The following is a 19,246-nucleotide window of genomic DNA, read 5'->3' on the forward strand; positions in this document are numbered from 1 at the left end:
GGACCTTGCATTAAGATAATTGGGAGGGGAATTGAAGACCCTTTGCTTTAAACAAATTCAAAATAGGAAATATGTAAATTTTAAAAATGATAAAATTAGGGGCTCTTGGCAAAGGCTTTACAATATTGATTTCTTCAAGTAACAGGAATTTTAAAGTATCCAATTTGCAACAAATAGCATTACGTGCATGATTGGGTCACAGAAAATTTGACACACCAGTGTCTTTGACCTCTTGTTGCTGCACCAACTGTACAGAGGTTGTATATTGAATTCTGTGCCCTCCTCCCCCCTGCTTCATTTGTTCCTGTAGGGTAATTTTCCCCCCACTTTCCTTATAAATTGAGGTGGAGAAGCACAATTTAACTTTTCAGTATGACTCTGTATAGCTGTCAAGATAGTATGATGCTGAAATTAAAGCTTCCATATGTGACAAAACAGACCTTGGAAATTTTGGATGAGAGGATTCTCCTACTTCTTTGGATAAGGAGTAGAGGGAAATTTTTTGGCTTTCTTAAAGGTCAAGATATTTGAGAAGTCATTTCAGGAAGCCCTTATTTAAGATAATCCTTAAGGATTGATTTATCATTGTCACTGGTCCCAGTTTACTTTCTTTGGAGAGCCCGGAGAACAAATAAAGGGTCCTGTCTATGTTAGAGGTAGAGTGTGACCCAGAGCCTTGTGGAAAAGAGATCCTAAGAATAGCCTTCTGTTCAATTTACTTATCTCTCTGTCTGTTCTAGGTCTGTGGCTTTAATTAATTAAGATTTAGGTTGTAGGGCTTCCCTGGTGGCGCAGTGATTGAGAGTCCGCCTGCCGATGCAGGGGACGTGGGTTCGTGCCTTGGTCCGGGAAGATCCCACATGCTGCAGAGCGGCTGGGCCTGTGAGCCATGGCCGCTGAGCCTGCACGTCCAGAGCCTGTGCTCCACAACGGGAGAGGCCACAACAGTGAGAGGCCCGCAGAAAGAAAGAAAGAGAGAAAGAGAGAGAGAGAAAGAGAGAGAGAGAGAAAGGGAGAGAGGGAGGGAGGGAGGGAGGGAGGAAGGAAGGAAGGAAGAATGGAGGGAGGGAAGGAGGGAGGAAGAAGGAAGGAAGGAAGGAAGGAAGAAAGAAAGAAAATAAAGATTTAGGTTGTAAATCAACTATATTTCAATTAAAAAATTTTTTTTAATACAAAGGAACTTAAAAAAAAAGATTTAGGAAAGAACTTTTTCAACTTTGAAACACTCAGACCTTTTGAGGTGCCTGACTTGTCTGTGGTAACTACTCAGAAGGAATGTGTCTGTGTGCATGAGAACAATCTAGAGAATGAGTATAAGCTATGCCTCGGTATTCTCATCTGTAAAATGAAAATAAAGGAACTTCTTTGGTGGTCCAGTGGTTAAGACTCCACACCTCCACTGCAGTGGGCACGGGTTTGATCCCTGGTCTGGGAACTAAGATCCCACATGTTGTGTGGTATGGCCAAAAACAAAAAAAACATAAAATGGAGGTAAAACTAGAGTTTTGGAAGGATTAAATTACTTAATACATGCAGAGTACTTAGAAATGTGCTTAGCATATAATAAATGCTCAGTAAATATTAGTCATTATCATTAGTAGCAGTAGTAATAGGCTTTTTTTAAGTCTTAACTTTATTTTTTATTAATTAATTTTATTTTTGTCTGCGTTGGGTCTTCGTTGCTGCACGCAGGCTTTCTCTAGTTGCAGCGAGTGTGGGCTACTCTTCATTGTGGTGCACGGGTTTCTCATTGCAGTGGCTTCTCTTGTTGCAGAGCATGGGCTCTAGGCGCACGGGCTTCAGTAGTTGTGGCACACGGGCTTCAGTAGTTGTGGCACATGGGCTCGGTAGTTGTGGCACATGGGCTTAGTTGCTCTGCGGCATGTGGCAGCTTCCCGGACCAGGGCTCAAACCTGTGTCCTTTGCATTGGCAGGCAAATTCTTAACCACTGCACCACCAGGGAAGTCCCAGTAATAGTTTTAAGTAGCAGTAATTGTAATTTCTCTTAAAAGTCAGTCAGGTCACCCATCCATCCCTACCACCTTCCCCATACCCTGTGAACATAGGCATAGAATTTAGAAAGTTAAAATCGTTTGTCTAAAGTAGTACTGTCTCTGTAATGCTGGAAATGTTGTGTATCTATACTTTCCAATTCAGTAGTCACTAGCACATGTGGCTAAATGGTGACTGTGTTGGGCATGCAGGTCTAAAGTATAGTCTTTACTTGGGTTTGATTTTACATGTTGTTATGTTTTACAAACACTCTTTTTGATTCTATGACTAGTTTTTCCCCTTAAGAGGTATGTATTCTTATACTGCATTTGTAATCTCTTTACACCCAGCAGTGGTAAACATTGGTTTGCCTTGCCTCGTAAAGTATTGGTAATTTATTTCAAAAGATATTATAGGAAATACATAGTACACATGAAAGAGCAAACCCTAACTAGTCTTATCATGTTAACCATTGGTTTTTGTTTCCAAATCATAGTTCGGTATATTTGAGTTACCCTTCTGGGACTTGGGAAGACCTCCTTTTCATATCATGTAGCATCAGTTACAATTTCATTTCTATTGTACTTTCTTGAGCTAAATAGTTACTCTGCCAGGAATACTGTAATCATATTGTAGTAGTTAAATATGTCCACCAGTTCAGTTCTGTTCTCATAAACTTTGTGCCGTGTAGAAAGCAATACTATCAGATGTCTGTGGCCAATTGACCTGGATTAACGTCGTATTAATTTGCTTTAGCAATGATAATAACAATACCAGGCACTGTCCTAAATGCATTATGTGATTTAAGTCATTTAATTTTCCCAACCACTCTTTTATATGGATATTCCTTGATCTATTTAAACACTGCAAATAAGCATCCTTGTATCTTTTCTTTTTTCATTTGCTCAGCTATCTTGTTAGATTAATCCCTAGAAATGGAATTTCTGATTCAAAGCATATGCACTTAAACTTTTTTGATACAAACTGCTCATTTTAAGTTAAAAATCCTATTTTTGTTTGTTTCCATGTTTTGCTTATTGGGGGAACCTTGGTATGCTGCTTCACTTTTCTGTGGCGGGGAGGGTGCGCCTTGCCGCTTGCGGGATCTTAGTTCAAAAACCAGGGATAGAACCTGGGCCCTCGGCAGTGAAAGCACAGAATCCTAACCACTGGACCACCAGGGAATTCTCTGCTTCTTCACTTTATACACTCAATTTAAAAGCTGGGATTTCCAGTATCTCAAATTCAAATCCAAATTTTAGTCTGGAAAGTTTTTAAGCTACTACTCTGCTGAAGTCTGTTACATATTTTATTAGCTTTTTCCAACTTTTTCACAGTACTTAGGAGTTCCAAAGTAGGGGCAAGAACTTGAAGCTTTGTTTGGTATTTCACAAATTAAATCATTTGGGGGTAACACTAGCATTTTAACTAGACTGTTGTATTAGTTAGGCTTTCTAGTTGGGCTAGGAGGCTTCCTCCTAGGAGGGCAAAAGTTTTTAACCAGAAATCATGAGATTGTGTGAAAGACAACATATCATGAGTAGCCCCCTTAGTCGTGATTCCTGTGAGATATGAGGATAGCAAGAACTGACTCATGGAATACTTCACCTAGTGTCTCAGCAAGAACCATTCCTAGAGAAGACTTGTTTCTGTGGTCAGATCCTGGTCTGGATTGATGTGTGTTCTATTAGAAAAGTATTCAAAATATCTGATGCTCACTCCATATTCTGAGTGCCGGTACCTTCCTAGTAAATCATGTTGTTACTTTTTTTTTTTTTTTTTTTTTTTTAACCACACCACGAGGCTTGTGGGATCTTAGTTCCCTGACCAGGAGTTAAACCCAGGCCCTCAGCAATGAGAGCACAGAGTCCTAACCGCTAAACTGCCAGGGACTTTCCTCATGTTGTTACTCTTAAGTTGCATCCCAGGGAAGACAGTCCTCTTCTCCACCTTCTCAACCTCAGGACTGTGTAATCGACACCATTAAAGCAGACTGAGTAGGGCTTTTCAAACTGTGTTCCCATACCCCTTGCTGAAGGGGGAGGCCAAGTTATCCACTTAAATTGGAGCACCTCAACAGCTATCATGTTAATATACTGCTGGGCTTCTTTCTGCTTAAGATTTCCTTTGAAAAATAGATCCTGTAGCTTTAACAACAAAAAAAATTCTTTTTAATATTCCAGTATTAGTAAATACTGGATGAGACAAATTACTTTGGTCTTAAGCAAACTAAAGGTGGCAGGTAGAGTAAGAGATTGGGAGAAATAGTTATTGTTTCAAAGACAAGAAGCTCTGACAAATGATGCTCCTGTGGGACATTTGTTAGCTGTACAGTTTTCCAGCATAAGCCAGATTTCTATTGTTTTGAAATTTGAAATCGTGGCTCAGAGGTCCAGCCTGGAGGGCCTTAGTAGCCACTCTTGGCTGCAGTTTCATTGGAATGCTTTCATATCAAGCCTTGAAAGTCCGCTTCCATTGTGCTAGCGAGGCCCATAGCTAGGGGCCCAAAGGTCGCTATGTTAACATTTGACTTATAGGACAAATGAGAACTGCATTCTGCCTCCTTTTTTTTTTTAACCTATGTTTGTTAGCAGCAGTTATTTTTAAGTTGTATCTAGCCTCTATATATACTCCTCCCGGATCCTTTACATGCTTTCGTTTGTGATCTCTGTTAAGCTTATTGAAGGGACGGACAGGAGAGTCAACATTTATTGAGTACCTGCTATGTGCCCGGCACTGTGCTAGGTGCTTTGAATATACTGTTTAATGCTCAAAACAACCTTATGAGATATATACGCTCATCCCTAATTTCAGGTGAGCAAACTAAGCCTGAGAGAGACTAAGTAACTTTCCTCTAATTCAGGTTTCTTTACTTCAGTTATAAAAGACGTATAAATTGGGGATGGTTTTCTCTCAGACCTGCAAACCCAGTTTTGTCTCCTCCTCTCCCTTATGCTTTGTAGTATTGGTTCCTGTTTTGCCACTCTTCCAGGAAAAGGTGATCTATAGACAGCCTACTTATGGTTTTTTGTGAGGCCCTGAATCCTAACCATGCTGTTATTGACTTCTCCCAGGGTCCTATCCTTCCCCCAAAGCTGGCGCGACTCTGGTTGTATACAAGGACCTGCTGGTGCTGTTTGGTGGTTGGACACGGCCAAGCCCTTACCCCCTACACCAACCAGAGAGGTTCTTTGATGAAATACATACTTACTCACCCTCTAAAAACTGGTAAGCCACAAGGATAAGGTCCTTTCAATCTGGAGTAGAAGATTTAAAATGTTTGGATTCCTTACCTTTTTTTGTGTGTCCAGGAATCTCTTTGAGAATTTGATGAAAGCTTTGGACTCTTTTCCCAGAAAAACAAAATTTTTACATATGCACAGATTTTGCCTACAGTTTCAGAGGGTTTACAGGACCCCCTTAAAACTTGAAGTTAAGAACGCTTATTCCAAAGAGAAAATGTAGAAGACATTTATTCCTCTTCCAAGAAAAATGAATGAGACAGTTGAAGAATAGAGAGCTCTTCAGCTTTGGCTACTGACTCCCCAGGAGTGCTGTGGACCCAGATGATTCTTTACTCCCTGCTTTGTCCCCAAGACTGACTCCCAGTTGTTTTACAAACTTGTCTTTTTTAAATGACAGTAACCTCTGTTCCTTGTAATGGACTACTTAGTACAGGGCTCTTGGCGGCCGCCACTGATCAGATCAGGCCTCTAGGAAGAAATAGCAGGTGGTGTTCCTTCAGCAAACTAGTCCGAAGCAGCTAAGGAACCATAGTGGAATCCCTTGTCATTGTTTTCTCATCACTCTACCTCCAAGCCATACACATTGAGAAGCTGAAAGTGTACATAACGCTAGCAGATTCGTAGAAAAGGCATAAATACCTTGTGGCATCCTCCATATATTATCCTAACAGTTTCTCTACTGAAGGTGATAGGATTGTCATTTTAAATGGAAGCCTGCTTACTGTTTTCCACCTTAAACACATAAGACCAGAAGCAGAGGGGCTGACTTCTTGGCTTCCTCCTGTCTTTCTGTATTAGGTGGAACTGCATTGTGACAACCCATGGCCCACCTCCCATGGCTGGGCATTCTTCTTGTGTGATAGACGATAAAATGATTGTCTTTGGTGGCTCCCTAGGATCCCGGCAGATGTAAGTATATTTGGTTTGCTCGCTGTCAACCTGAACGTAAATACTCCTGGAAGAGTAAACTAGGTCAGAAAAGTAAACTAGTCAGGGTCAGTATTCCTGAGCATGGTTCTAATTAATCCAATAATTATCTCTCCCCCTAGTATTCCATTTTTTGATTCTAGTCGTAGACCAATAAGTTGAAAAACTTGCTCCATAGAATCAGGGCTGTGTAGAATCTCTGTTTTGCTTGATATGTGGTTCAGTTCAGTGGGATCAAGTTCTGATGGGGCCTCCGCCTTGTCTGTTTCTACCTGTGCCTACAGAAGGCCACCCTCCAAGAAGCAGAGTACTTTTCCTTCTTCTCCTTTATGGCCCAGCTTTAGAGAAGGAGAGAGGTCGATTGACAGGACAGGTGGAAATGGTTCACTCTCCAAATAGGATGGATTGAGGGCATGGGTAGGAGCAAGAAAACTGTGTCAGGCCTGACATCCCCTGTGAGGTGGTTCTCCCTGCCCACTGCCCTCCACCTCTGGCCACGACTGGCCAGCCCAGGCCAGGCCCAGAGCAGAGTCTGTGAATCACTGTGTATCTGCTTTGGCGTTAGCAGCAGTAGCGGTCGTTTCCTCTGTGCTTTGAAATGGAAGTTGATGAGCTGTCAGCAATAAAACCATTCCAGATCCAACCCTGTTCCCCCTCAGGGTACTTTCCATCTTCTTATTTTAGAACGGTATGGAGGAGACAATGTGAGCTCTACCCTCCAGATGAGAGGGTTTAGGGCTTAAGGTATTGGAGCTCTTCCTCCTGTGTTTCTGTGTGTGAATAACTGACCATAGAGAGGTCATAGACCATAGAGAGGGGACCGTAAAATAGAGACTGCCATTTAGGAGTCTGTCCGTGCCATACTGGTCCCTTGAGGGTTGGAGATGCCAATTTGTCCTTGATAAAACTGCAGCTTTCATTAGCCATGGTGAAATTACCTTTTGTAGCCAAAGTCAATAAATCTTTATCTCCTGGACAATGATAGAACTGCCTTTTGAATAATTTTTTTCTCTTCCTTGTGGGTTTTGCCTTTGAAAGACTATATCATGACTAGTATCTATTTCCTGCTATCACCAATTAATTAACTCTAACTTTAGGTATTATTGTTTGGCTACAGACATGACTCAAATGAGGCCTTATGGGTCAATGGAAAGAGCAAAGGTTTGAAGCTCTCCTTTCCAGGGAAAGGAGGAGAAGAAAAATATAGTTGAGTGCTAGCTATGAGCATGGCACTCTTGGGGGGCATCCTTATGAATGTAACTTCATTTATATCAGTTCTTGTGGTCCCTGAGAGCTCCCAACTGCTTCATTCTTTTGTCCTTGTCTTATAGGAGCAACGACGTCTGGGTCCTTGACCTTGAGCAGTGGGCGTGGTCCAAGCCGAACATCTCTGGCCCTAGTCCTCATCCTCGAGGTGGCCAATCTCAGGTGCTCAGAAATTAAAATAACTATTCAGCAAACACTGTAGCATCTTTCAGTTAGGGCAGGAGAGGGAGGAGGGAGGCAGGTAAGATGCCAACATACATAAGCCAAAGAGAATTTATCATTCTTTCTTGCTGGTATTTATTTTTCAACTTCTAATGGCTTATCATTATTTTTGTTGGCTTTATATTATGCCTCTCCTGAAAGCATTTACTTTGCTTTTTTATTTTTCAAGAGAACCCTGCATTTTATATGGTTGGCACTCTCATGTTAATAATGTTTGATCAACAAAGAATCCATTCAGGTGAATCATCAGTAATTTGTTTACAAGGATCAGAATTGACATGGTTTGGGTAATGGGGATCTTATGGTAAATAGAATACTCTCATTTGGGAGCTGAGTAGACTATTTTCATTTACCACTGAAGTACAGGAGGTCAGATGCCTGTGTCTTTGTAGATTTATTTTAAATTTCTTCATCTCCCCAGATTGTCATAGATGATGCAACTATTTTAATCCTTGGAGGGTGTGGTGGTCCCAATGCTGTGAGTATTGCTGGTATGGCGTTCCCATGCACATGCTGCTAAGTATTCAAAACTTGCTTCCCCTGTCTCATCTTGTAAAAGTGTACAAGGCCATTTCTATAGCATTTTTATTTAGAAAATACCTTTTCCACTTTGGGTATGTAGCCTTTGTATTTTCTGGCCTTCTTCTCCACTCTCTTTTTGCGGAGGGAAGCTTTTCATCAGAGACATTCGTCTATTGAATATTCATATCTAAAGTCTTCCTAACTCCCACTTAGTCTTTGGGCTATAAGGTTTGCTGCTGTTATTTTTTCAAGGATGGGTGGGACAGAAAAGCAGGTGGATAATGGCCAGAGTTCACATGGAATTTATTTAAGAATGCAGATTCAGGGCTTCCCTGGTGGCACAGTGATTGAGAGTCCGCCTGCCGATGCAGGGGACATGGGTTCGTGCCCTGGTCCGGGAAGATCCCATATGCCGCAGAGCGGCTGGGCCCGTGGGCCATGGCCACTGAGCCTGCACATCCGGAGCCTGTGCTCCGCGGCGGGAGAGGCCACAGCAGTGAGAGGCCCACGTACCACACAAAAAAAAAAAAAAAAAAAGAATGCAGATTCAGACATGCTGGATATATATTATCTACCGTTTCATCAGTGTACACATACACACATAAAACCACAGGCAAAATTCAAAACCACTTAAAATTGATTCATGGGGTCACAAGTACAATTTCACGTGCCAGGCCAGTGGTAATATATGAATGAATGAATGGCTAGAGATTTTGCTATTCTTTCTGACGAATTCACACACTCTATGACAGGCAGCACAACTTTGAGGTTCCAGCTCTGTGTGTGTGTGTGTTCGTGGCGTGTGCCACACCTGAGGCCTGTTGCTGGTGCTTCTCTTACAGCTGTTCAAGGATGCTTGGTTGTTGCACGTGCACTCAGGTCCCTGGGCCTGGCAACCACTCAAGGTGGAAAATGAAGACCATGGGGCCCCAGAACTGTGGTGCCATCCAGCTTGCCGAGTAAGTAGGGAGCTGACAGGCCAGCAGAAGGAGAGTCCTAAACTCTAAAGCCAGATTAACTCATCAGATTTCCAAGAAACTTTGTATGGAAATTGAAAACCCCTTGATGTCACAAAAGAGGTGGACATTGACCATAGCTTTTTGGGTATTTCTCACATACATGAGCCACTAGGTGGAAAAACTTAACATGGGCCCCACTTATCCTTTAAGCCCCAGCTTTAAGCATCTCTTTGTCTCTAAAACTTGCCCCAGGGTCCCCCAAACAAATACTTGATTCCTTCCTCCACTCTACCCCTATTCTGTAGAGATAATTCAAATGGTAGCACATGTCTCCCTGTAGCAACAAATTGTTCCCATCTATCCCCACATCTAGCCTAGAGGGCAGACTGCAATCTTTTCACCTCTACATCTCAGGTACCTACAAAACATGTGGCACATCCCAGATGCTCATGATAAAACGTTTGATGGTTAAATGAGTGATCAGAACTGAGCACAGGTTTTTTGTCTTCCAGGTAGGGCAGTGCGTGGTGGTCTTCAGCCAGGCTCCTAGTGGGCGAGCCCCACTCAGCCCCAGTTTGAACTCTCGCCCATCACCTATCAGTGCCACTCCTCCAGCCCTAGTTCCCGAACCTCGAGAATACCGCTCTCAGTCTCCGGTAAGGAGTATGGATGAAGCTCCCTGTGTTAACGGCCGCTGGGGAACACTGAGGCCCAGAGCGCAAAGACAGACCCCCTCAAGTTCCCGAGAAGGAAGCCTTTCCCCAGCCAGAGGCGATGGCTCTCCCATCCTCAATGGTGGGAACTTATCTCCAGGATCAGCAGCTGTAGGTGGCTCTTCCTTGGACAGTCCTGTACAGGCTATATCTCCTAGCACTCCATCTACCACTGAAGGATATGACCTAAAAATGGGACTTTCTTTGGCCCCCCGACGAGGGTCACTACCAGATCAGAAAGATCTAAGATTGGCATCAATGGATCTGAACTGGGATCCGAAACCTGCTTCCAGTAGCAGTCACATGGATGGTGTGGACAACAGAACAGTTGGGGGAAGTTTGAGACACCCTCCTGAACAGACAAATGGTGTGCATACCCCACCGCACGTGGCCAGTGCCCTTGCAGGAGCAGTTTCCCCAGGTGCCCTGCGTCGGAGCCTAGAAGCCATCAAAGCAATGTCGTCCAAAGGCCCCCCAGCCTCCGCAGCACTAAGTCCTCCTCTGGGGTCTTCTCCAGGCTCCCCTGGGAGCCAGAACCTGAGCAGTGGAGAAACAGTGCCCGTTCCCCGCCCAGGGCCTGCCCAAGGAGATGGACATTCCTTACCTCCCATTGCCCGGCGCCTGGGCCACCACCCTCCACAGTCCCTAAATGTTGGCAAACCCTTGTACCAGAGTATGAACTGCAAGCCCATGCAGATGTACGTGCTGGACATTAAAGACACCAAGGAGAAGGGGCGAGTCAAATGGAAAGTATTTAATAGCAGTTCTGTGGTTGGACCTCCCGAAACCAGCCTGCATACAGTGGTACAAGGCAGGGGCGAACTCATCATATTTGGAGGACTCATGGACAAGAAGCAGAATGTGAAGTACTATCCAAAAACAAACGCCTTGTACTTTGTGCGAGCAAAGAGATAATATGTTCTAAAACCCTTTCCCTTCCTGTGGCTTTTAATTTGGAATTTTCCAGCGTGCAAGCATTTGGACTGAGAATTGAGAAAACAAGGGACAAAATTACTCTCATAAACCAAACCCCAATTCCCAACCTCACTCACTCCAGGCTGGGATCAAATCTCCATTAAGAAAAGAATTATATAAATATATATTATATAGCCAACTCTGTTTACAAAGAGGGAGAGATCTCCGTCCTGGTTCAGATAAAATTGTTGCTGTGTTTTAGCAGAGGCTGTGCTGCCTTTTTCTACTTTGCTGATAACTAGACCAAGAATTTAGGGAATAGATTAATACCAGAACCTTACTAAAGAAACTGAAGAGCCACCTGTAAATCTTATTTGGCCTTCTTAGAGTTAGAAAAAGAAAGGGCATGTGTAAGATGCACGACTAGAGGTTTCAGATTCCCATGCTTCAGGGGCTGGCAGGGTAAAAGTAACCTGTAGAAAACTGTTCTTCTCCCCGCCCTGCCCCGCCCGCAGAGGACCTGTGAAAACTTCTCTTTGCAGTAATGCCCTGTGCCTGGCCCTATTCTGCTCTTTGTGACTGAGGAAAGTTACCCAACAAGGGATTTTGTTCCACGTTTGTGTGCCGGGATCATCGTGAAACAAAGTTTATGCAGAAACACCTAGTGTCCATTGGTTTTTGCTCTCTCCATGTTTCAGAAAACATTCTGGTGTCTGATTGTGGAATTTTCTGACAATCATATTTCGTTGCAGTTGCCAAAAACCACATTTGTTCTCTTTTTCTTTCCCTTAAAACCTGATCCTCAGAGGCTGCCTTTGCTATTTATAGGCTGCTTTTCTTCCCTCCTTCCTCCCTCCCTCCCTCTTTTTCTTTAATATGTGGATTTTTTAAGCCCTAAAACCTTTCGCACTTTCTTTTATTAAGCTTGGGTGCCCAGAGAAATCTCTTAGAAATATTTCTGGAATCCATTTTCTGGTGTCACTAGGGGACCAGTAGGGAATTCTGAGATGCCAGTATCATGAGAAATCCTTGAAGCATCAAAAGATACTGTTTTACCTTACGGGCTTCTTTTTATTTCCAAAGCACGTTGGACACACCCATCCATGTTTATGGAACGTGGAAATGGATCTTGGGAGAGAATCCCAATAACGGTTCCTTCTAGAAATGACTTTTGCCCTTGTTTGTGACACGCATTTTTCTGCCTGGTTGTTGACTGGTGATTGGGTTGAATATCATGTGCTTGGCCTCTCTGATGCGTGGCTGACCTTGGGAGCAGCTCCTTCTTTGTCATTGTCATGTTTACCTGTCACCCAAACAAGGCTTGGGTTTTTACTTTCATGTCATTTCTGAGATAAGGTGTAACCCACCAGAGCATGTTCTTTGGTTGACACAGGAAATTACAAGTTACCAGTCTCTAAACCACGGCCTGGACATAGGAGACATTGGCACCACTTAAATGTGGATTTTTTTGGTGATTTCTCATCAGTAGAAAGAGGATTTTTATTTTGCCTTTAGGGTTTAAATTTCAAAACACGGCATTTCTCATCCCCACACTCCCCTTTTTCTTGTTAGCATTTCCCAAGCGCAAGCCTGCTACAGCTGGCCCTGGGTCCTGGCTCTCAGCCAGCTCTTAGCAGTCTGTCTGATAAGTCTGTTTTCTCCTGTTAACGTCATGTTAAATCCTTTCCCCTAGCCATTAGCTCTACAATGTGGTCTTGGTGGGAAAGCGCCCCTGGTGCCAAGCCCAGGAAAGGGCCAGCTCATGGGGAGGGGTATGTGTTCCAGAAACTGCTCTATGTGCTCCCTTAGATGAGGAAACTACCATGTGCCTACTTACTGTGGTGTCCAACTGCTCAGAGCTCAGCACTTAGCTTTCCAGACTCTCTGCTCTGGGCCTGTTGCCAGTCCTTCTTTGGCAAAGACTGTTTGATCGTGTGGGGGTCCTTATTCACAAGAGAAAGCTAGCCTAGAAGATCAGCAATTTTGGCATTACTACTATTGCTGAACCTTGTTTATGACATTGCATTTGTGCATGGACAGTGCCTCCAAACTCACTTCCTACTTAAATATAAAGTATTTGGAAGCCTGCAAGTTCAGAATCTCAACTTTGTAATCTTTCCTTTTGTCCTGTGGCCTTCCTAAGCCAGCTGTTAACTTGTTGATTCCTTCTACTTTCCCCAAGTAGGCAGGCAACAGAGATGATGATTCTCTTAGAAAGTAACCTGGCTCCTCGGAACTCCATGGCATCCCAGCATTACCCACGCCACTTGGAACCAGACTGTCTGTTTACAGCTCTTGAAGAAGAATCTGCCTCTTCCGCACCTGGTGGTGTGGGTCCTGGTGGCTCCTGGGCGTTGTGGCCGTGTATCTTGGGAGAGTGACTCAACATAGTCAAGGTGACTGTCTCCTCCGGCCCTTGTGAAGCCGCCCCATGCAGTGGAACTTCAGGCGTCTCAGCTGAGGTGACCATTTCCACGGCGCCATGGATGCTTCAGTCAGATCAGATTTAACCACAGCTCTGGTTTTGACATGATGCCGACTTTGTCTTAAAATTCACTGAGGAAAATGAGGCAAAATATTTTTTTAAACCCTCAGGAGCACCTAAAGTAAATATTTATCCATATTTAAGTATTTAAAATACATTTTGTTTCTACTTGAAGCTTTAACCCCCTTCCATTCCTGCAAGTGTGCCTTTGAGAGCCCCCATGTCACATTGACTCCACTGGCCACCTCATTGACGTCGTGAGAATTTTAGTCTCTTCCCATCCTCTTGAACAGAGCTTCCTGTTTTCTCATTTTGCAGGCTGTGCAGCAGAGAGGGTTCTGTATTTTTGCTCATGTTTCTGCCCTGCTGCTACACTTCGGTGGTGGGTTCCACAAACCACCACCCACCCACCCACCGCACCCACCATACATTTGGAAGCACACATTTGGTATCAAAACAAACTTAAATTTTAGTTGTAAGGCAATACTGGGCTTACTCTCCTCCCAGCCCTCTGGAGATTGATTTCATTTTAATATTTGAGTTTTCTATCAAGAGCTGAAACCATGAACTATCCTAGGAACGGTGTCCAAACTCTTTAAAATAGAAGAAGAGGAAGAAGAAAGAAAAGCAACTGAAGTCTTGACTTTGGAGGACAGAAAGCCACCAGCTGATGGAGAACAAAGGGATGCTTCCTTTTCCTTTCACTTTATTTTTCTGGATTTCCTTCTGCTTTGCTTCTTCAGAGTGACATTCCTGGTTGGTTTGTCTGTCTGTCCTTGTCCTTGTAATGATCCTGGTATGGTGATGTGCTCTGCTTTGCATTATCTGTGGTCTCTTACCAGCGCACAAGTCAGTGGGGAGGATCTGAACACACCCAGGGGCAAGGAAGCCGAACTTCAAAGCCTGTACCCCATGCAGCCTCCCCATGAACTGCAGAAGGCATGTTCTGCATGGTCACCAGTAAGTGGCTCCCTCCACCATGTTCACTGTCAAATGAAAGCAACCCTTAGGCATTGGCTCCACTGTACTCTCTCTTTCCTTCGCTCTGCTCCCTTCCCACCAACCAGGGTTCATGTCAGTGCACACCTGTTGTGCCCTGACGAAGCTGGTGCTGTGAGTGATGTTTTCCATACAGCTCAGGGGTCCTGGGTGGCTTACCCTGAGATGATCATTTTAGGCACATAACAGTGTAGGAATGAAAAGTGGATTTGATTTCATTGATATTTAAATCTCTGTCGATTTTATTTTTTGTTTATGTTTTCCCCAATGACTTTTTAGCAGTTTAACAAATAAAACAAAATGGATAGAATTGTCTTAACTGTTTTATTAGTATGAAAGAAAGCAAGCTGTGACGAAAAGCAATTGGAGATTGAAGTTGGAAGCAAGGTAGTTGGAAAGATTCTCCTCCTCTAGGAGGTTGCCCGTCCATGAGGACGTCATTTAATAAAGCAGCTCTCTCCATCATGCTTGAAGGACTCTGTTTCAGAGCCTCAGTACCACCCTGCATTGGAGACCCAAGAGAGGTGATGAGCTTGGAGCAGAGGCCCAGGGACCAGGATGACATCTACGCCATCACTGGCCTCCTAAGCAAAGATGAGGACACGGGGCCTCCGGGTCTTGAAACAGCATAGCAAATGGGGGTTCAGAACACAGGCCTGAGCCCTATAGGCCTGTGGCTAATTCTGCCTTCCGCTATTTACTACTTAATCTTGGATACAAGTTTCCTATCTATAAATATAGTTTCTATTTTATAGGATCATGAGGATTAATTGAAGTTGTATATGAAGAGCACCAGCACAGTGCCTGGCACATAATAAATGCTTAATAAGTGGTGGCTGTTATTTATAATTAGCCCTTGAAGAAAATACGTGATCTTGAATGAAAGTGCTGGGCAATGTGTGTAAATTGTTAGGAGCATGGCCATACTAAAGATTATGCATGTCTACAGTTGTCTGAGTCGTCTTTTACATGTCACCATGAGAACCCCTGAGGCTTTTGCCTTGAGAGCAGTACGTAGCAGCTGCTGCCATCAATCAGGTCAGAATGGTCTCAGTAGTTTCGTCTCCCTGTGGACTTTATTCTTTGGTTTGCCAGTTGAATTCAGCCTTTAGCTCGTGAAGGATTCTGCCTGGATTCAAAGGCACACTTAGGAGTCCCTCCCATCAAGCCTCGTAGATAGCCTCATCCACCAGAGGGCAGACAGCAGAAGCAAGAAGAACTACAGCCCTGCAGCCTGTGGAACAAAAACCACATTCACAGAAAGACAAGATGAAAAGGCAGAGGGCTATGTACCAGATGAAGGAACAAGATAAAACCCCAGAAAAGCAACTAAATGAAGTGGAGATAGGCAACCTTCCCGAAAAAGAATTCAGAATAATTATAGTGAAGATGATCCAGGATCTCGGGAAAACAACGGAGGCAAAGTTCGAGAAGGTGCAAGAAATGTTTAACAAAGACCTAGAAGAATTAACAAACAAACAGATGAACAATACAATAACTGAAATGAAAACTACACTGGAAGGAATCAATAGCAGAATAACTGAGGCAGAAGAACGGATACGTGACCTGGAAGACAGAATGGTGGAATTCACTGCTGCAGAACAGAATAAAGAATGAAAAGAAATGAAGACAGCCTAAGAGACCTCTGGGACAACATTAAACGCAAAGACTTTCGCATTATAGGGGTCCCAGAAGGAGAAGAGAGAGAGAAAGGACCAGAGAAAATATTTGAAGAGATTATATATAGTTGAAAACTTCCCTAACCATGGGAAAGGAAATAGCCACCCAAGTCCAGGAAGCATAGCGAGTCCCATACAGGATAAACCCAAGGAGCAACACGCTGAGACACATAGTAATCAAATTGACAAAAATTAAAGACAAAGAAAAATTATTGAAAGCAGCAAGGGAAAAACAAAAAATAACATACGAGGGAACTCCCATAAGGTTAACAGCTGATTTCTCATCAGAAACTCTACAAGCCAGAAGGGAGTGGCAAGATATATTTAAAGTGATGAAAGGGAAGAACCAACAACCAAGATTACTCTACCCGGCAAGGGTATCATTCAGATTTGGTGGAGAAATCAAAAGCTTTACAGACAAGCAAAAGCTAAGAGAATTCAGCACCACCAAACCAGCTCTACAACAAATACTAAAGGAACTTCTCTAAGTGGGAAACACAAGAAAAGGATCTACAAAAACAAACCCAAAACAATTAAGAAAATGGTAATAGGAACATACATATCGATAATTACCTTAAATGTGAATGGATTAAATGCTCCAACCAAAAGACACAGTCTTGCTGAATGGATACAAAAACAAGATCCATGTATATGCTGTCTACAAGAGGCCCACTTCAGACTTATTTCTAAGTGGTAGAATTATAGCTAATTTTAGGGTTTTTTTGCTTATGTGTATTCTGTAGTAACCACAGGTGTTCCTTGTGCAATAGATATATTAATATTTTTAAAAAACATTCAGAAGAAGTCAGATTCCATCAGATATAGGTCAATTTCCTGTGTCTCCTACATTTAAAGGATAAAGGAAGAGAAGGACACCAGTTTTCATGTAGGTAATAAAAAAAAAAAAAGGCACACTTAGTATCATTTGGGGGCTGATGACATGAGTCTGCCCACCCGTGTGGGAGCCTGGGGTGGGGGGGGCTACAGCCCTGAAGCCACTTGCTGAGTATGTGCCAGTTTCTCATAACCCTGGGTCTTTGCGCCAAGCACCGTTATGTTCTTTGCATTCAGTGCATACTGAATGTTAACCTTATCCCAGGCTCAGGTGCTGTAAGCCTGCAGGTCTCATCCTGTCTGCACAGTTGTGTTTCCCAAGCTGCAAGATGAAACTTTTCCATTTCTAACAACGTGTGGTCTGATGCTCTCTGTTCTGTTTACTGTACTTTGAGGCATATAGCAAACTAGACCATGGTGTGAGGAAGGGTCTTGGGTACAGAGGGCCCATGTGCTGGCAGGTACTGATTTGGTGGTGGTAGGGATAGAAGGATTGTTTCGGATGCTTCCACAGTTGCCCTTGCAGAAGGGTTGGGCTTGCTCCTTATGGCTTTATTGGGCTAAACAAGGTCCAGTAGGTAGAAGCTCTAGAGAAGGCTCATTGGGAAGAACTTTGTACTGTCAGAGCTCTACGTAAATGAGAGGAACCAGTGTGGCATCACTGGAGGAATTCAAGCATTGCCTGGATAGTCGGACTATGGGATGTTGTAGAGGAGGTGATGTTCGGTGGGTAGGGTGCTAGTGGTGATTGGTGGTCCGGGAAGACCCCACATGCCCAGCCTTCAGAATAGGTCAGTCCCATAAGGCTCCCTGACAGCTTCCTAACTCAGTCCATCTGTGCCAGGGGCCGTGCTCCTAACTACTGATGAGCAGGCTCCTGCTCTGGAAGCGTCAGAGCATGAAGATAGCAGTGTGATTGACCCCACGTCAGAGGATGTGTGGAGCAGAGAGGAGGGAACTTGCCAATTTGAGGAGAAACCTTAACGTCAAGGAGAACACAGCGCAGAGAAGAGCCATGACTCAATCCCAGGCCTTGCAGGAGTTGGCAGCCAGCAGTCCCGTGCAGTCCCAGCACAGTACTCCCTGGCCACTTCCCTGGGTACTAAAGGGCCAGCGGCCTGTATACATTTGCGTCTGAATCACAGCACCCAGCCAGTGAAAGGGCAATGCCACACTGTCCTGTCTGCTTCCCGCATCTCTACAGCTCTTCTCCAGCCGGCCCTGTGGGGAAGCAGTGCAGGAATTACTGACTCCAACAAGGAGACAAAGGCCTTACAAGTGCTGTTACTACCCTGAGCTGGCTCCTCAGCCTAAGACTTTGCCTCACATCACCCTCATCCGGGGAACCTGGGAAAGACCAGGCTGTGAGTAGCCTCAGGTCCAGGTAGTACAGGAGGCATCACCTTGAAATCCTGCAGGCTGGTCTGCTTGTAGTGTCACCACAGGTGACTGGGGTTTACCCTTCTTACCTCTTCCGGGAAGAGGGGAGCATCTCCAGCTAAAGTCTGCCTTCTGCTCTCAATGGCCGTAACTATCCCCTTCTCCCTACAATATGCCATTGACAAAAGCAGTCCAGCATTCTTGTGGATTCTTTATGAGGTAATGATTTCACTATTGATGGGAGTATTCAAGCAGAGACTGGTAAATTGTATGGGAGGTGATGACAGAGATGATTTATGCATCAGATCAATAATGAGACCAAGGGACCTCCATATGCCCTTTTAATTCTTGAGACGTGGTTCTGTGGACTTAGAACTTCCCAGAGAGGCTGCAGGACAGGGACATAGGCACAGACTTTGGACCAGGAAAGACCTTGGTTCAGAAGCTGCTCCTGTCTCATTGAGCTGGGGCAAGTCATCCCACTTCTCTGAGCCTCAGCTAAAACGGTTATGATGCCGCTGGCTTCACAGGTTAGCAGTTCAGCTGGAGCCAGCAATAATTGCTAGTCTGTGGCCTGGGTGTGATTCCTCAAAAGACCACCTGGGGGCACCCTGTGAAAGGCTTCAAGTCCTCCTTGCCACTATCAGAAGCAGTCTTGAGAAGGAAACTAAATGGGCTAGAGGAGAAAACTGCCCATTTCTCCTCCACCTCTGTTGGTAAAGCCTGGGGAGGACCCCTTCTCTGGCCTCTGCCACGCCTCTGAGCACCATCCCGAAGCTGGCCGGCCTGCCCTCTCTGCTCCAGCCCCCGGCTGTGGGAAAGCCAGTGTTCTCCCCATGGGGTTGGGCTCTGGGCCCGGGCCCTGTCAGTATGCACAAAGCTGAGCTGAAGTTTTAAATGCCTGAGAGGCCTGGCGGAGTGTGCCATGCCCCTACCAGGGAGCCTGTCCGCCCACCCACTGCAGGGAAGAGAAGGAGGGCTGAGGGCCCTGGAAGAAGGAAGCCCCTGCTCTGGGGCCCTGGGACCTGGGCTTGCCCGCTCATCGGCAAGGCCGGGAGGGCCCAGGGCTGCCCTGGGGATCACTCATTCTCAGCACATGTTCCCTGA

The 19,246-nt window shown here is 44.5% G+C and overlaps 1 protein-coding gene across 1 annotated transcript in view; it reads left to right on the forward strand.

The window, feature by feature from the left end:
- The window catches only part of FBXO42 (F-box protein 42), a 98,560-nt gene extending 83,370 nt beyond the window's left edge, over positions 1–15,190 (forward strand). Inside the window, exons 5-10 of the mRNA XM_027110030.1 lie at positions 5,068–5,221; positions 6,037–6,147; positions 7,497–7,593; positions 8,075–8,131; positions 9,018–9,134; positions 9,647–15,190. Of these exons, the coding sequence (XP_026965831.1) occupies positions 5,068–5,221; positions 6,037–6,147; positions 7,497–7,593; positions 8,075–8,131; positions 9,018–9,134; positions 9,647–10,762 (1,652 nt within the window). The 3' untranslated portion in view covers positions 10,763–15,190. The remainder of the gene's footprint in view (positions 1–5,067; positions 5,222–6,036; positions 6,148–7,496; positions 7,594–8,074; positions 8,132–9,017; positions 9,135–9,646) is intronic.
- Positions 15,191–19,246: the final 4,056 nt, after the last annotated feature.

Source organism: Aethalodelphis obliquidens, unplaced genomic scaffold (genome assembly GCF_003676395.1).
Source record: "Aethalodelphis obliquidens isolate GAN/ISIS:26980383/991018 unplaced genomic scaffold, ASM367639v1 scaffold9, whole genome shotgun sequence".
Classification (NCBI taxonomy): Eukaryota; Metazoa; Chordata; class Mammalia; order Artiodactyla; family Delphinidae; genus Aethalodelphis; species Aethalodelphis obliquidens.